We start from the raw sequence: 17,459 nt of genomic DNA, 5'->3' as shown, positions 1-17,459 counted from the left end.
GCAGAAAAAGGCTGGGAAGGAGAAGGAGCTCAGTTGTGAGCAGAACTCTGCAGGAAACTCAAAGATGTGCTGTGGGAAGAGGAGGGAAGGTAAGAGCAGAGGCCAAGGGAAGGGCAAAGAGTCACTCACTGCACAAGGTGACAGCCTTGGAGAAGAGCCCTTAAAGATCCAGAGGCTGGGGAGGCCTCAGGAACACAAAGAGAATGACCACAAGAAGTTATTCCGGAGGAAAAGAGCCTGCAGGAGGAATTATAAAAGTGAATCTGGTCTGGGGAGAAAACACAGAGAGTCCAGGCTGGAAGGGAAGAAAGGAAAGGCCTGCAAGCAATGGGAAATGACATCAGGGCAGGAGAGCGAGGACAGCAGTGACAAGGAGGAGAAAGCCACCACAAACAGAAAGAAAAGGAGTTTTAAAAAGAGATGTGGAAAGAGACTTGGTGCTGGTGGAACTGGCACCGAGCTGGGGGCTGTGAGGGCAATCACAGAGCAAGGTGCTGAAGGCTCTTTACAGAAACAAAACTTGGCAGAAAAGGCACAGAACCCCAGGGGAAGGCACAGAGGGAATCAGGACTTCAAGGAGCAGAAATCAGTCTCTCAATCCCAAGGCAGTACAGCGCAGGAAAAAGGTGAGAGGACTGGGAAAAAGCAACCTGAAAATCTTACCAGGATTGCCATCACTGAGAGTGAGGATGAAAATATTCTGGAAACCTCAGGTCACTCCTGCTCTGACTCCAGCAGTGAAGGCCGTGGAACCCACAGAAAGGGTCCAAAGGAGGCTGTGGTGGGCAGCAGTTCCTGCAGTGAGGAGAGGAGCAGCTCCTCTGAGCAGGGGAGCAGCTCTTCTGAGTTAGATGGCAACAGTGAGAAAGAAGCTGTGCTCCAAGATCCTCCTGTGGGAGAAGGAAAAGGCTACAAGGAACTGGCTGATGAAAGCAAGGAAGCATCTATGGAACCTGAAAAGGAGCAGATGACCACAGGTGCAAAAACTGAATCTGAGGCTGGAGGCACTGGATTTGCAGGATTGGAAGCAGAGGAGATGAGGAAGCCAGGCAAGATGCTGAGACAACCAGAATGTGCTCCAGCAGAGAGCAGTGAGGCAGATGATCAGTTAAGCACTTCAGGACTCCAAGTTGAGAGTGTTAAGAACAGGGAAAGTATTGAAATAGACAAGGAAAATATACTAGAAAATGAGAGAGTTGAAGATGTGTCAGAGGATGGACACATGAATCCTGACAGCAGCACTGCAGAGAACATTGATGAAGTAAAAGAAAACAAACCAGAACCACTCCCAGCTGCTGGGAAAGCAAAACTCCACATTCACCTTAGCAAATATGAACAGGAAGAGAGGGTGAATGATGAAGGCAGAGAGCTGGAGGATGGCTCTTCCCTCTCCAAGCAGCAGAGGACGTTGAAGGAGAAACCTGGGAGGCGTGAGATCCCAGAACAAGGTGAAGAGGGTGGAGATGGACAGAGGGACAGTTCAGACTGCAGCACGCAGGACCTACGAGCACTGATGCTTACAAAGAAATGTTCTTCTCAATCCCAAATCCCCCTCAGTCTGGAAAACCAACATAAAAATGCTGAGACCAAACTGTCACCAAGCCAGAAGCCAAATCCTGCCCAGATGGCTTTGGGAACCAGCTCAGGCCTGAACAATGTTGAAAGCATCTGTTCAAAAGCCATAGAAACTCCCAGTAAACAAAGAGAACCCAACACAGCTCAGAGTTTTGAAGAGAAAAGATTAAATACTTCAAGCTGCTCCACGATTACAAAAAAATCACCTGATAAGCAACTCCATGGAAAGAAGAAGAAAGTTGGAAAAGTTATTGGAAAAGTTAACCAGAGTTCAGGGCAGTCTACAAAGGCAAAAAAAGAGAAAGCAGAAGAAGTGATTGCAGAGGCACCTTCTGAAACAGAGCCTGCGCACAGTGAGGAAGGATCCAAGCACCTGCACACCCGCTCTGCCTTTCGAAAAGTCACCAGCTGGCTTGGCCAGAAACCTGCCAGGAAAGCAAGGCTGAAAGCTCGACTGCTGAGTGTGGCACGAGCAATTGGTATCTCCAGGTGGCTCTTGAAGAAATTTGGGAAGAAGAAGAGGAGCAGCAAACCTTTTGGATTCAAAAGTAGAATGGCAATCCGGATTCTGAGCACTGCTGGGTGGGTTGGTCAGTCTGGCAAAGCCTTCCCTGGGCAGCTAGAGAGGGCTGAGCCGAGGGACAGAGAACCTTCTGCTTCATTAATGGAGGGGAGAGGTGGTCCCAAAATGGTGGAGGAAGTGGGACACATTGATTTGCCTGCTGGTGATTCCCCTCTTCATGGAACCAGTTCCTTTCCGTGCTCAGATGAGAAGAGCAGTGCTATTGATGCCAAGTTTGCTGTAGTGTTCCCCAGAGCCCACAGCTTGGTTAAGGCCAAGAGCTCCTTGTCCAGGGGTTCTGGCAATGGTTATTCCCTACAGAAACTGAAATCTCCATCAGAGAGAAAATCTGTCCCTCCTGTGCCACAGGCTTGCAGATTCAAATGTGACCTTCCCAGAGCTCTGATGGATCCAAGCCCCAGAAGCAGCAAGCAGGGCTTCCTTCCACACCGAGAGGAGGAGCCAATCCCCACCTCAGATCATCGCAGTGAGGTGGACACCAAGGAGGGCCCAGGTGTCCTCCAGACTGCAGGATCCATGGTCACATCCAGTGTGCACTGGTCCCAGCAGCAGGGGCAGGGATGGGACCCTGCAGCGTGGCTGAGCTCTGGGCTGCTGCTGCCACGGCCAACCATGGAGAACCTGAGCAAATGGGCCACCTCCAAGGAGCCCCAGCTGGCCAGCAGCCGTGGGAGGCTCTGCAAGGACCTGTGGGAGGCAGATGACATTGCTGACAGCGTGCTGGAGATGGAGTTCATGCAGAAACAGGTACGGGTGTTGTCCCCAGTACTGGAATGGAACTGAGCTTCCCCTGATTTTCAGTCATGTTCTGTGCATTTCAGGCGTTCATGTGTGAAGAGCACTGTGCAGAAGTTGAGGAGATTGAAGATCTGACCAGACTGGAGTAGGTGTCCTCGGTGTCTGCAGCTCATTCAGGTCACAAGGACTTGCTTGTTATCCTGCAAAGGTGGCTCAACAATAGAAATCACATTAGCTAGATAGATTAGCTAGATCCTTAGCTGCATAGGAGAATTTCCTCTGTGGGAAAAAATAGAATTGATTGGATGTGTATCACAGCTGAGTAACTGTTGCTCTGCTGAAAAGCTGAGTAAAGGACTGAATTTTAGTAGTGAAGTCATGGACCTACACTGAACCACTGGGGAGGAGCAGAGGTGCAGAGGGAGCTCCTGACTGTGACCCAGGGAGGGCACACTGAACCCCTGCAGTCACAGCCCAGAGCTGCAGCTCAGCCTGGCTAACACACTTCTGTACAGCTGCATCCCTGGAGAGCTCTGCCTCTCCTGTTAAATGGTTCCCAGTCCTGAAATGGGTTCTAAAAATACCCCAAAATACTTAAAGGGTAGGGGAAATTAGGTTTAGAGGCTGATGTGAGTTCTGTGATGTAGCAGAAGGACAGAATTGGGAATTTAACGTGCCTTTCTTGTTGTATGAAGTGAGTGGTAGGAAAGGACAGCTTGCAGGATGAGCAGCACATTTCTGTGTTCTTTGCCTACTGACATCAGCATCTGTGGCTTTAGTGACTCCTGTTGCCTTCAGCTGTGAAAAACTCACGTCCTACATCTCTAAGAGCTGTTAAACCCTTGGTTCACTGCTGCTGTTGAAAGATAAGCCCCTGACACTGCTCCTCACCATCCTCCCCTCCTGCCATCCTGCTGAGATAAACACCTGTAAAGGCTCTGCAAGGGGCTGGGATCACACAGAGGAAATCCTGAGCTTTGAATGCTCCATTCTCTGACCTGTTTAATCCTGAGGATGTTTGAACCACAGGAAGGCAGTGAAAAGTTTTAGTCCCAGCTCCCCACAAAATCTTCAATCCCCATATGGGCCCTTCAGTTAAGAGTTGGACTCCATGATCCTTTGTGGAGGGCAGAAAGGTTAATATTTAATATTAACACATGCAAGGGAAGCTTATGGCTGACAAGTCCTTTCCTCTGTTTGTAGGGAAGTCTCTGAGAGCTCAGTCCTGCTGTGCCTGAAGAAGAGGTTCCATTGCAATCTCATTTATGTATGGATAGTGAGGTTTGGTTTGGTTTGGTTTGGTTTGGTTTTCTTCTGTGCTTATTCACTCTGAACAATGGGCTTTAAGAGAAAGTAATTTATGTTATGCCATCAAGCTTTAATAATGCACCAAGTATCTCACTCATTACTGGGAATGATAAAAACTATACTCACACAGCTTTTGCTCAGAAATCAGGCAGCATGAAGTATTTGGGGTAAAATCTGGAAGTTCCAGAGTTTCTCTGTAATTTTGGTATTTGGTGCCAATCTGTGAGCATACTTGGGCTCCTTTGTAGCCTCAGCTGCTCCTAGTGGGAATCTCCTATTTTGGCAGAGAAATTCTGAGTTAAAAATTGTGGATCTTGAGAAGAAACCTCAGAGTTTCTGCTAACATTCACGATGTTTTAGTCCACAACGTGGATGGTTAATTGTTCCCTTTGCAATGTACTGGCTCAAGTGTTCAAACCTATGCCTGTAATTTCATGTAGCGAATAGATAGTGACTACAAAAATGACCACAGACCAGGGAGTGCTCACTTATCCCAAACTATTCATGACAGAGATTTGAAAATGACCACTGAAAAGCTGTGTCTTCAATAAGTTGGCAGTGTAGTCAGAATTAATAATATTCCTTTAAGGGAATTTGTATATTTGTTTTAATGTATGCATTCACTTGCAATCCTTATTCAGAAAATTCTAAGAAGCCACCAGATTTTTTTCTCCTTTCTTATTTTTATCCTAGACTTACATTGGGGAAATTTTGATTTCTGTGAATCCTTTCAAAGACCTCAGTATCTACTCTGAAGATGTGGCTATTGAGTACCAGCAAGGGACTCTCTCAAAAAGCGCCCCGTATGTTTTTCTTTCTCAAACAACTCTCTAAACCCTGTTCTGTTTGTAAAGTATTTTATTATTCCAGAAAATATTTTATTGTCCTCCAGTTCCCTGGTAGAGCAGGATGAATGTCACAGGAGGTGAACAGCCCATTTGGCAAAGCTGTAGGTGCTTGGGCCTGTAATTCTACAGAACTAAAGTTCATGCCAGGACGTGTCCAAGGCCAGGCTGGACAGGGCTTGGAAAAATCAGGTCCAGTTTTCCCTGTCCATGGCAGAGGAATGAGATGGTCTTTAAGCTCCCCCCAACCCAAACCATTCTGTGATTTTTAGGTCAAGTTTCTTTGGTGAAGACACTGGCCCATCTCTGCTGTAGATCCCTCATGAGGAGCCTGTTGGTGCTGCACTCGTGGGGTGAAGGGTGGGGTCAGTTAATGGGGGTTTCTCTCTGTCCATGCAGACACATCTTTGCCATAGCAGAGATGGCCTACACGCTGTCCCAGTCGTCAGGGCAGGAGCAGTGTGTCCTCATCAGGTAGGAACTGAAGGGCTTTGGTGGAGGCCCTTTGATTTCATTATGTAAAAGTTTCACTTCTGCATTTCACTGCCTGCAAGTCGATCCTTCTGGCTTGTACATGAGGGCTGCCTGTGCAGAACCTGAGTAAGGTGATTTTTATTTATTTCACTCTGTGCAAGTAACAGCTTGAATTTAGTTTCACTTCAGAGGAGTGGGAGAGAAGGAGTCTGGTATTCCCCAGGGGAACCCTTTGTGGGCCCATTTTGTCAGGTTGTCTCAGTGTTTCAATGGAAGGGTGATAGTTTTTCAGCTGTAAATCAGCACACCCCTCTGACTTGCTGCAGCAGGGCCTCTGATGTGCCTAGACCTGGTACCTCTGTTTCATGCCAACTTCTCCACCTCTTGCTCCTGCAGTGGGCACAGTGGATCAGGTAAAACAGAAGCTGCCAAAGCCATTGTGCAATACCTGACCATGCTGTACCAGGGATCTGACAGCCACAGGATCAGACAGGTAACAGGCAAGAGAGCTTGGCTAGAGACCACGAGGGTTGGGCAGGGAGGAGAAGCCAAACCAGGGCAGGGAGGCTGCTGCTGATGGTATTTCTTTGGCTGCACTTGGGAGGGTATGTGGTCCAAGGTGAAGCTCCCATAAAGACTCGAGGAGAGCTACAAGGTGTATTTGTAGTTCTGTATTTTAATACCTGGGAGATCTGATGCTGTGAAAAGTGCTGGGTCTGTTTGAACAGAGAGCTGGTTGCTGCCAAGGAGAGCTTTTAGCAGTCTGGGAGGTGAATCAGAACAAACACAGAGCAGAAGTAAAGTGAAAGATTATAGCAGTGAGAGCAAAGAGCTCACAGAACAGCTCACCACTGCCTAGAGATAATGATACAGGATACATTTTAAAAGACATCTTTTACCCATGTGAGAATTATATCAGTGAAGTCCCATTTTTTGTTTATCTTTTCAAACTGACAGGTACATAAACCCTTTTGAGTTTAAAACCTGTGATTGCTACTGAAGTGTTCCCTCCCTCTTTTCTCTACAGCCCTGCAATGTCCTTCCCATCCTGGAGAGTTTTGGAAATGCAAGAACCATCCTCAATGACAACTCCAGCCGTTTTGGAAAGCTGCTGAGTGTCCACCTGCGACAGTGAGTGTTGAAAATCCCCTCGGGTCCCTCCAAGGGGGGTGTTTGGGTGAGACCAGGTGGAGCAGTGCTGAGAGCTCTCACATTAACCCTCCCTCCCCTTCCCTCTTGCTATCATCAGGGTAGGAAGAGAGTGAGTTTAAACCCCTATTTTGCTTTTTTGTGTTTCCTCCCTAAAGAACAGATCTTGGTTCCCAAGATGAGTTAAATTAAGAACTTAAGAATGGCTGAACTGGTTTATACCAAGGGCCCACCTGATACCCTGCAGTGTCCCCAGCACTGACCTCAAGCACTGCCTGAGGCAACAACAGCCCAAATAGAAGCAATGCTTTTCCCTAAAACCCCTTGAGCTCTTGAACATTTGCAGCAGCTCAGGAGTTTTCCTCAGTCTCCTGAGATATTCCAGTTTCCTCTTGGGCTCATACAAACTTGATGTTTCTGCAACAGCCTTCCAGTGTTCCACAGGTCTAACCAGTTCTGTGAAAAACACCTTTCTGTTTTGAGCCTGCCTCCTTTCTAACTTCTGGATTTGGGTGGTTTGTTTGGGGATTTTCCCTGACTGTTGCCAAGCCCTGAGCTCATTCTTTCATGGAGCTGTCTATCATAACCCTCAGGTCTCAGTCCTAAGGAGCAATGGTAAAATTGGAACCTGTCTGTTTATATATGAAGCTGGGTCTGTACCCATCACTTCACATTTATCCACTGTGGGCTTCATGTGTCATTTTCTTATTCACTCACTCTGCACTGTAAGGTCTGGTCTGCATTTATTCACAGTTGGTCTTCATCCTCACTGAATAATTTCATACAAGCAGGAAGCTTTGTCCCATTGCTGTTCAGCTCCTCTTCTAGGTCACTTATCAAACCCTCACAGGTCAGGTACAGACACTTTGTGGAACTCTGATGGTTGTTTCACACTGTTAAGGGAATTCACCTTTATTCCTACCCACATTATGACTTTCCTTCTTATTCTGTGCTTGCTTGGTTTCCATGTAAGTCCCACAATTTGCTGAAATATTTTAGAAATTCTTGTAGATTGTGTCCCTAAGATCATTCTTATCTGCAGAGACACAGATCTGCAGAAAAGCTGTGCCCAGGTTCTGACAGGATCTGTTGTCTTCTGCTCAGTGGCATTGTGGTGGGAACATCCATCTCCCAGTACCTGCTGGAGAAGTCTCGTGTGGTGTTTCAGGTGAGGACCAGGGCCCCCCTCTCTCCCTTATTAACATTTAATCCTAAATTTACTGTTAAATAACAGGGGTGGGAATTAGTATGAGAATTGCTTCCCATTTCTTCTACCAGCAAGAGCTGTGTCCCCTCCATGTAGCACAGGGGGTCACTTCTGTTATTTGAATAAAATAGAAGGTTTCTCTGTCTCAAACAGGTGGAATTAAGCCACTTATTAGGGATTACTGGAAGTTGAATCTTCCCTCAATTAGTTTTTCCTAATGTCTGGAGTGTGGGAATGGTCAGATATCAGAGCTGTGTGGAAAGGACTCCTCCCAGAGGGAATGGTGTCAGTGGGAGCCCTGGTCCTGCTCTGTGAGTGTGTTCTGGGGCTGTTTGGGGCTGGATGTGGATCAGCTCCATGGCTGTGTCCCATCAGGCCCACGGTGAGAGGAACTACCATGTGTTCTACGAGCTGCTGGCAGGGCTGCCCGTGGAGCAGAAAGAGGAGATGTACCTGCAGGAGGCTGAGTCCTACTTCTACCTGAACCAGGTGAGTGAGCTGAGGGTGCTCTGCAGCAGCTGCCACAGAGAAATGGCCCAGGCATCGCTTCTGTTTGCTTAGAGAGGCACCAAATCACTCTGCCCCTGCAGAAAGTCAGCTCTGCTCCTTCTCATCCTCTGCTCCTTCTCATCCCTGATCTAAGAACCAACATCTTTGTCTCTTTGGTGATCATTTTCTCACTTCTCTGGCCCGTTCTACTCTAAAAGGACGGGCTTTAATGAGGAGTCGTTGTGTAGACTCGTGGCTCCATCGTGTGGTGTAAAACCCCTTTCCTCATTGCCTTTCCTTGCCTTTGCAATTTACTGTGGGACTGCCAAAAGCAGGGAGGATTTCTTTCTATCTTCTGCAAAACACTTCCTTTATTGTCAATGAGTGCAGATTTGAAACCACTGAATTATACTGCTGATTGCAATTATTTAAATTGAATTTTTTTTTTTGATGTTTTTTGTTTTGTTCGAGATATTTTAAGGTTGTTTTCCATAATCAAGGAGGTCACAACAACAGCAAGAAATTTTTCCTATTTCAGTGTGAGTCAGCTTTCCCAGGTGGCAAATTCAAATTCCTCACAGCAGCTGTGGTCAGGAGGAATCCTCGCTAGTGATTTCTATCTCCTCGCCTTGGGGCGAGGAATGGACCATTGATGGCTCCAGGATGGAGGGCAATTAAGGGCCCAGCCCCTAATGCGTGATTAATGGTACCTGGCTGGCAAAGCATTGTAAAGCAAAATCTTCAAGGTGAAAATTAACAGGAATATCCCAGCCTGCTGCAGAGAAAGGAAGGGGAGATCAGGTTATGCACAGAAGTGTTAGCAGAGACTGACAAAATCTATCTTGGATCTTAGCAAGAAGAAGCCCAAGGGCTGCTTGGACCTCATCCTTGTCTCACCAAAATCTGCTGGGAGCTGGGAACTATGGTCCAAGAATGCCCTTGAGCACAAACAGGTTCTGCAGAACCCCTGACCCGGGATTTCTGTGACCTTCAGGGTCACAGGCAGCTGCTAGGAGTGCCCTCCTGTAGAGAATAACAGAAGCAGAGCAGTGATGAACCCATGTTGTGGTGGGGCTCCGTGGCTGAGATGAGACAGGCTGTAACCCTGGGTGGCTCCCTGGCTTTACAGAACCCATCTGGTTCCACTGGGGAGCTGCTGTGCCATGATTTACTTGGGACTCCACTCAGGCACCACTTCTGTCAAATTCCACCCCAGCATCCTGGGCAGCTTGTACTGGAATTCCAACAGAAACTTGGCAGGTGTGGGTAAGAGAGATCTTAATCTCAAAATTCCACAGGTAAAGGCACTGGCCCCTCACAAATACTGAGTTTCAGCTAGTGCTGTCTTTCATCTCTTCAGATTCCTCCAGTCTTTAAAAGATGGAACCACTTCTCTGAAGATTCCTGATGGTGGCTTAAGCCCTGCCTGAGGCTGAAGGGGCTGATCACGATTATCTGTCCCTTTTCTCTCAGGGCAGAGCATGTGAAGTCCTGGGGAAGGAGGACAGTCAGGATTTTCTGGCCTTGGTGCAAGCTCTGGAGGGAATAGGCCTCTCAGAGGATCAGCTGAGCTCCACCTGGGCTGTCCTGGCTGCCATCCTGCAGCTGGGGAACATCTGCTTTACCTCCTATGAGGTACAGTAACCCCAGCAGCTTGGGAACAGGATATTTGTGCTGGATATTGCTGTTGTGCCATGTGGTGGGACCGAGGACATGATTCCTGACTGAGGGTGGCATCCTTTGAGGACCTTTCTGTCCTTTCAGTGCTGGGCTCCAGACTGGTCTAGGCAGGGACAGAAGGTGGGAGGCAACCAAAGGTCACTGGAGCTTGAGTGGGTTTTTAAGGAGCCAAAATGAACCTGGTGCTCTGCCCAGGCTGTGACCAGCTCTGTGCAGCTGAGGTGCTGTTGAGAATATTAATACAAGAGGAACCTTGTATCCCCTCCATTGTTCCTATCTATAATATATAGTAATATAGATAATAATTTATGTACAGTAATATATGTGAAAAACACATTCACTCTCCTGTGAAAATTTCAAAAGTCTAATAAATGACAATAAGAGACAAGGACCACAGAGTAAAGGTTATTAAGGCTGGGTGCATCCTGGCACTCAGCCAAGAGCACCCTGTTCTCTCCAGAGATACCCTTAAATACCTTTTCCCTTACATCATCTGTTGCATATTCATAGACCCTTATGCACAGTAAACTTTTTCCCAAACTAGTTGACATATTTTTACATGGCCCCTCCTTGGGTCTGCCTTTTTAGAGCATGCAGATTCCTTGGTTGTGGTTTTAGTCCATTTTTACCATCAGCTTCAGTTTTGGGCCCTGGCCCACACTGCCTTCAGAGGGTGAGTGCTGATGGTTGGCAGATCTGTACAGGCGTCCTCATCCTGTGTGCACTGGATGTTATCCCATCCAAGCAGGCATTTTAGCACAAGCAGCTATTTCACTAAGCTTAATTAACAACAGAAATAAAAACTCTATAACAAAGTTACTTTAACCCACGCACATAAAATCCATTTTCATATTTGTGAAAAGCCAATATTATAATATGTGTTTATAACATATATAATAAAGAACACTTTTTTATTTAGAAAGACTCCTTTGAACATGCAGCCATCGCCAGCGGGGCCGAGATTCAGATTGTGGCCAGTCTGTTGTGTGTGTCAGCAGAGCTGCTGCAGAGAGCTGTCACCCACCGTGTCACTGTGAGTCCCTTCTGGTGATTTCCCATTCCTCCTGAAGCATCCCACGTCCTGCCCCACTAAGTCCTAAACTTAGAAGGCTCAAAATCTGGGGGGCAACAGCAGGAATGAAATGATTGGGGTGGGCTGAGCCCCTCAGGGCAGCTCTGTAAAGATGGCAGAGCTCACATCTGGGAGGGCTCTTTTCTGACATGAGTGGCCTCAGGTTTATCACTTTGGCCAGTTTACTCTCACCTCCGACAACAAAATTCTGGGTTTAAAAGTTAAAAAGTTTTTCTTTTGATATCTGGGTAAATGCTCAGCCAAATAGAAAAAAAATCCATTTATTAACTGAGCTGACTTCCTTGTGGATAAAAAAAAAAAAAAAAAAAAAAAAAAAAAGGTGTTTTTGTGAGCTAATAAGAGTAAATTCTGTCTCTTTATGTATCCAGGTTACATCTTATGATCGGATCTTCACCCCTCTGTCTGTAGAAGGAGCCATTGATGCCAGGTGACTCCTGCTGATGTCTGGGTGGGTGAGATGCACCCAGAGGTGCTGTCTTTGCAGTAACTGGTTCTTCTCCCCCTCCCACTCAGGGACTCCATTGCCAAGGCTCTGTACTACCTGCTCTTTGAGTGGCTGCTGCTGAGGATCAATGAGTGGTTGGCTCCCTGGGAGTCTGACTGTGCCGTGGGCATTGTGGACCTCCATGGCTTTGAGGTTGTTTTCCATATTCTTTTGCTGTGGCCTGGGCAGTGAGGGCATGTGCTCACCAAGGCCTTGCAGTGTTTTATTTAGGGCTCCTGTTAAAACCTGTGTCCCAATGGATGCTGAAAACAGTGGAATACAGAGGTGGGGCTGTGTATCCAAGAGTAGATCTTTCCTTCTTTGTGCTCCTTCACAGCTTGTCTCACCTCTGGCTGTTCAGCCTGGTCAGTGAGCCAGGCTGAGAGCCTGCAAACCAGACAGAAGGTGGTTTGAACTGTTGGGGTTCATTCACACTGGCCAGAACCAGCAACTCAGCTCAGCTGGGCCTGTGCAGCACTTAGAGGGAGGCACAGCCCCCTGGGCCTGGGAAGGGATGGATTTTTGTCTTTGCAGGATCTGGGGGTGAACAGCTTAGAGCAGCTCTGTATCAACTTTGCCAATGAGCACCTCCAGAGGTTCTTCAGCCAGACTGTCATTGCCCAGGAAGAGGTGAGTGGAGCTCGGTGGAATTCACAGCACCTGGAGCCAGCACACCTGGACTGAGCTGAGGCATCCTCAGAGTGTCCCTCAGCAGGGAACAGGAAACTGAATGGTCCTCCTGGGCAATATCCAGGGAATCCTAGCCCAAAGAGTTGCCTATTTAATACCTTTTATTAATTATACGGTAAATTAAGGGAAGGAGATTTTGTCAGCACCTTGCTTCCTTTTCCAGATTTTCTAAGTGAGTTGGTCAGGGTCAGAGCCCAGACCTCAGTGGGTGCTTTAAAATCCTTTTTGGCTTCTTTGTAGCATTTTCTGTGCCACTTATGTCCTGGGGATGAAAGTGTATTTATCAGACTTGTTGACTTCTACAGTTCACTTTATCACTCAGCTTAGCAGCCTTCTTCTCTCAAATCAGGAAAATCATTAGTGGCTTCAGAAGTAGTTTCATGAGACAAAACCAGACAATTCTAGGCAAGTTCCTAACAGCAGTGAAACTCTAACTTCCTGATAAACAACCCAAATCCCTCTGTTAATTCTCTCCATTTGTCCTTGTTTGTGTGGCTGGATTTGGCCTTTAACATGCAGGAGGAATACAGCCAGGAGCAGTTAGCTTGGATTCCTATTTCCAAGACGTGCAGTGAGTCGTGCCTGGATTTCCTTACTGCAAAGCCCCACGGCCTCCTGTGCATCCTGGATGACCAGACATCCCTGACTCAGGTGAGGAGCTCCCAGCCTCTCATGGGATCCCTTTCAAAGGATGGTTAAGGTGAGGCTGTTTTCCTTAATGATTGCACAAGTGTTCAGTGTTTTTACCTTCAGTTTAACAGTGACTTTTTAGCCTACCGAGAAAGGCTGAAAGAAGAAAGGCCGAGGTTGCAGCATCAGGAAATCTCTTTTACAGGCCACAGACCACACTTTCCTCCAGAAGTGTCATTACCACCATGCAAACAGCCCTTGGTACAGCAAGCCCAAGCTGCCTTTGCCGGAGTTCACTGTGCAGCACTATGCTGGCCCTGTCACCTACCAGGTGAGCTGGCAGGGACTCAGAGCAGAAATAACCCAGAAATAAGCTGTGGGTGTCCTGATGGACCAGCTCTGGGACCAAAGCTCTCCCCTTGTGACTGCACTTTCTTCCAGAGCATCAGCTGAGCAGAAGAGAGGAGATTATTATAAAGAGAGCCAACTAAGATGTCTCTGGGCAGAAGCAAAATAGGAATTGCCCTCAGTGACACAACAGCCTCAGAGCCCTGGAAATGCAGGAAAGCTGTGACTGCTGGGCAAAAAAAAAAAAAAAAAAAACCAAACAAAAAGAAAGGTGAAAGCCTGCAAGGTGATGTGAAGGAGAAAAGGAGCAATCCCTTCTCAAAGCAGAAGCCATTGTCCCCTCTACCCTGGTGGCAGCAGGAAGAGCTAGCCTCATTCTCCAGGGCTTTTCTCTTTTCCAGCTCTCCAGCTGCCTGTCCCCAGTCCCAGTGTGTGTAACAGGGGTGTGTGCCTGTCTGAGTGGTCTGAATGGTGCTTTAAATCAGACTTTGCCCCTGCAGGTGCACAAGTTTCTCAATAAAAACCGTGACCAGCTGCGGCCAGAGGTGCTGGATATCTTCTCCCAGAGCCGCCTCAAGGTACAGAAGTGGTCAGGAGGAAGATCTCTATTGCAGACACCCAATGATCCACTCATTGTCTTAATGTGAGAGGCAGAAAGGTGCTGAACAGGTGTCAGGAGAACATAGAGAAGCCACAAGTTTTATTTTACTGAATTTACTTGGGAATTGGGCAAATTGTCTTTGCCCACAATTGATGCACCTTACATATAGAACACAGAGAGTGCCTGAGGATGCAACTGCATTCCTGCCACTGCCAGGGGCAAGAGAAAATAGCCCCCATAAGTTTCAGGTAGAAGAGGTTCTTCTTTCCACAACGTTCAGTGGGTTTTGGTAATTTCTTTGTTTTTGCAGGTGGTGTCTGAGATTTTCCAGAGGGCTAAAGCTGCCTATGGTCAGCGAAGGGAGCTGAGGGGCAGAGGCCTCAGGCCTCAGGCCTCCACATTGGTGTCCAAATTCCAGCAGTCTTTGCAGGAGCTCACAGCCAAGCTGAGAGGGTGAGAGATGCTGCTGGCACACAGAAGTGTGGAGTGTTCCAGGGGCAGCATGGAGAGGAGGGTGATCCAAAGTTCTTCTTTGTTTTGCAGGAGCCATGCCTTCTTCATCCGCTGCATCACCCCTAACCCCAGGAAGGTAGGACAGCACCCCGAGCTCCTTATGGAGTCCCTCATGTCCTTCATTCTTCTCCAACAGCTCTCCTTTCACAGCTGGGATTTAAACTTTGTTTTATTTGATAGCTTGAGACTTTTTTCCCCTTGTTCTGTGTCCCACCCTTCCCTGTGGCCATGTGAGTTAATCCTGTGCTGCAGGAGCAGAACCAGGGTCAGCTGGACACCAAAGTATTCCTTGGGCTTTGTGTTCCATGGCCCACAGCCCATGGCAAGATCTAATCCAAGGACAGGACAAGAGAAGGAGACCCTTTCTAAACCCCCTGCCTTCAGTCTCCTTTCTTTAATTTTTCCTTATTTCTTGTTTTTAATTTTTTTCTTCTGCTTTATCTTCTCAGCTGTCAAATGTCTTTGATGTGGAATATGTCAACTGTCAGCTGCGACATTCTGGGATACTGGAGGCCATCCACATCCTGAAGGAGGGGTTCCCAGTCCATCTACCATTCCAGAGCTTCCTGGCTAGGTACAGGGGTGCCCTGGCTTGGGATCCCCCAGCCCTGGAGGATTTGTTCTCTGAGGACTCCATGTCCAGCCCTGGTTTTTGTCACACCCTCTCCTCCTGTGCAGGTATGGGCTCCTGGCTGGGAGCAGCCCCAGCAGCTTGGAGCAGAGGGAAGGCTGTGCAGCAGTGCTGGCCCACGTGGTGGGGAACCCCTCAGATCTCTACCAGATTGGGGTGACAAAGGTGATGTCTACAGACAATCTCATCTGGATTGCACAGCCCCACCCACCATTCCCAGGCTGGCAAAGCAGGAGAGGAGCTCAGCCTCTGCCCACAGAGGGAGGGCCTTGCACACCTTCCCCTCTCACCTTTGCCTCTTGTCCCAAGTACTAAGAAGGCATTTTTAGCACTTCAGATTACCAGTAGATTCCAGCTCCAGGCTATTGTGGCATGGCCAAGCCCTTTGTATACCCAGCATTCCTGGGCTTCTACTTTTGCTACCTGCTAACCTTCATCACTCCCTGATTCCCTGTCCACCCCAAATGCATCCATCTCTGTCACTTGCACCTGTGCCTCCTGCCCTCCCCAGTCTCCTTAGCAAGAACCCTTAAAGGCTACAAAGGGATTAAACCAGCAGTTTTTGTTATTGATTAGCTCTGGGAGAAGCTGCTGCTTGCCTGTGGGTCAGCAGCTGCTGCCTTTGCCCAGGTGTTTCTGAAGGAGAAGGGCAGGCAGCTGCTGGAGAGGCGATGGCAGCAGAGGCAGAGCTGGGCCGTGGTCACCCTGCAGAGGAAATTCCGCCGCCTCCTCCAGCGCCGGCGCTTCCGCCTGCTCCAGGAGAAAGTCACACTGATCCAGGCTCACTTCCGAGGCTACCAGGCCAGGTCAGGAGCCAGGGGACAGCCCAGGGACAGCCAAGGGACAGCCCAGGGACAGCCAAGGGACAGCCCAGTTACAGCCTTTAGGCCTTGTCAAGGGACAGCCAAGGGACAGCCCTTTGGCCTTGCAAGGGACAGCCTTTAGGCCTTGTCAAGGGACAGCCCAGGGACAGCCCTTTGGCCTTGCAAGGGACAGCCTTTAGGTCTTGTCAAGGGACAGCCCAGGGACAGCCAAGGGACAGCCCAGTTACAGCCCTTAGGCCTTGCAAGGGACAGCCAAGGGACAGCCCAGTTACAGCCCTTAGACCTTGCAAGGGACAGCCAAGGGACAGCCCTTTGGCCTTGCCAGGGACAGCCAAGGGACAGCCCAGTTACAGCCCTTAGGCCTTGCAAGGGACAGCCCAGGGACAGCCCTTTGGCCTTGCCAAGGACAGCCAAGGGACAGCCAAGGGACAGCCCTTTGGCCTTGCAAGGGACAGCCTAAGGACAGCCCTTTGGCCTTGCAAGGGACAGCCTTTAGGCCTTGCCAAGGGACAGCCAAGGGACAGCCAAGGGACAGCCAAGGGACAGCCCTCTGTCCTTGCCAAGGGGCAGCCAGGTGGGGATGTCCAGGCCCCTCCTCATGTTGGCTCCTGGCCTGCTCTGTGTGTGTCTGTGTGGCTGATGTGTCCCCCATCAGACAATTCTTTTCTCACCCTCTAGGAAGCGTTACAGGAGGCTGAAGAAGACTTTGGTGCAATTTAAAACCGTGATTGTGATCTCCAGACCTTTGATTCAGTGGAGGAAGCGCTGCCAGGTAACAGCAGAGCAAGGTGTGCAGGAGGGGCTGTTCTGCCCTAAGCAGAGTGAGACTGGGTGAGGCCAGGGCAGGGATGGCTTTGGAAGGTTTGCTGGCAGTGAGGTGAGGTGTCCTCACCCAGGGAGGTGTCCTTCACCCTCTGTCTGACACAAATGTCAAATGAAGGAAGCAGAGAGGCGGGAGCCTTCTCTCTCTAAATGACATGCACAGTTGGCACAGGTATTGCAAACAGAGCTTATTCATGGGTCTGGCTGTGTGAGCTAGGGTGGGGATGATGCCTTCAGGTTTAGCTTTTATATTTTTCAGATCATTACTGCATCAGTGTATAACTCTCGACTCCATATGGAATGTTAGTAAGCTCTCTTCACAGTTTGGTCAGACAAAACAATTCTTCCAGGCCTGAGAACCAAGGACAGCCTCAGGCCTGAAAAATACAAACAAAAGGGAATTGGGGGAAGCAAACTGGGAGAATGTGACTTCATTACCTGAAGTTGTAATTGAACAATTAACCCCTGATATGCAGATAGACCAAACTTGTATCTGTCTGAAAAACTCATGGCCATTGTCCATCTTGAGTGCAGCCTCTGCCAGGCTCCTGCACTGCCCAAGGTGTATCTGTTGAAGGCCTTTAATGAATACCCACTTTATTGTCTAACTCAGTCTAGCCTCTGTTCTCAGCAGCCACTCCAGACATCACTGCCCTACATGAGACAAGAGCTGGTGCCATCTGTGCTCTTCAAAGCTGCTGTTCTGCTCAAGCTCTGAGGAGGCATTCATCTTGCTTTTTCTATTGCCCAGGTCAATTACTGATGGTGACTGAAT

The 17,459-nt window shown here is 48.4% G+C and overlaps 1 protein-coding gene across 1 annotated transcript in view; it reads left to right on the top strand.

The window, feature by feature from the left end:
- Positions 1-334: 334 nt before the first annotated feature.
- MYO15B (myosin XVB) overlaps positions 335-17,459 on the top strand; it is a 46,386-nt gene continuing 29,261 nt past the window's right edge. The window contains exons 1-23 of the mRNA XM_058039094.1: positions 335-2,905; positions 2,980-3,041; positions 4,100-4,163; positions 4,898-5,007; positions 5,449-5,520; positions 5,902-6,016; positions 6,551-6,654; positions 7,777-7,840; positions 8,255-8,368; positions 9,842-10,003; positions 10,968-11,081; positions 11,510-11,568; positions 11,655-11,778; positions 12,160-12,255; positions 12,835-12,966; positions 13,151-13,276; positions 13,794-13,871; positions 14,205-14,347; positions 14,438-14,483; positions 14,857-15,085; positions 15,178-15,203; positions 15,750-15,844; positions 16,541-16,634. Coding sequence (XP_057895077.1) covers positions 335-2,905; positions 2,980-3,041; positions 4,100-4,163; positions 4,898-5,007; positions 5,449-5,520; positions 5,902-6,016; positions 6,551-6,654; positions 7,777-7,840; positions 8,255-8,368; positions 9,842-10,003; positions 10,968-11,081; positions 11,510-11,568; positions 11,655-11,778; positions 12,160-12,255; positions 12,835-12,966; positions 13,151-13,276; positions 13,794-13,871; positions 14,205-14,347; positions 14,438-14,483; positions 14,857-15,085; positions 15,178-15,203; positions 15,750-15,844; positions 16,541-16,634 — 4,800 coding nt within the window. The remainder of the gene's footprint in view (positions 2,906-2,979; positions 3,042-4,099; positions 4,164-4,897; positions 5,008-5,448; positions 5,521-5,901; positions 6,017-6,550; positions 6,655-7,776; positions 7,841-8,254; positions 8,369-9,841; positions 10,004-10,967; positions 11,082-11,509; positions 11,569-11,654; positions 11,779-12,159; positions 12,256-12,834; positions 12,967-13,150; positions 13,277-13,793; positions 13,872-14,204; positions 14,348-14,437; positions 14,484-14,856; positions 15,086-15,177; positions 15,204-15,749; positions 15,845-16,540; positions 16,635-17,459) is intronic.

The sequence above is a fragment of the Melospiza georgiana genome, chromosome 21, assembly GCF_028018845.1.
Source record: "Melospiza georgiana isolate bMelGeo1 chromosome 21, bMelGeo1.pri, whole genome shotgun sequence".
Lineage (NCBI taxonomy): Eukaryota > Metazoa > Chordata > Aves > Passeriformes > Passerellidae > Melospiza > Melospiza georgiana.
Note: the sequence above shows the minus strand (reverse complement) of the source record. Positions and strands in the feature narration are given on the sequence as shown.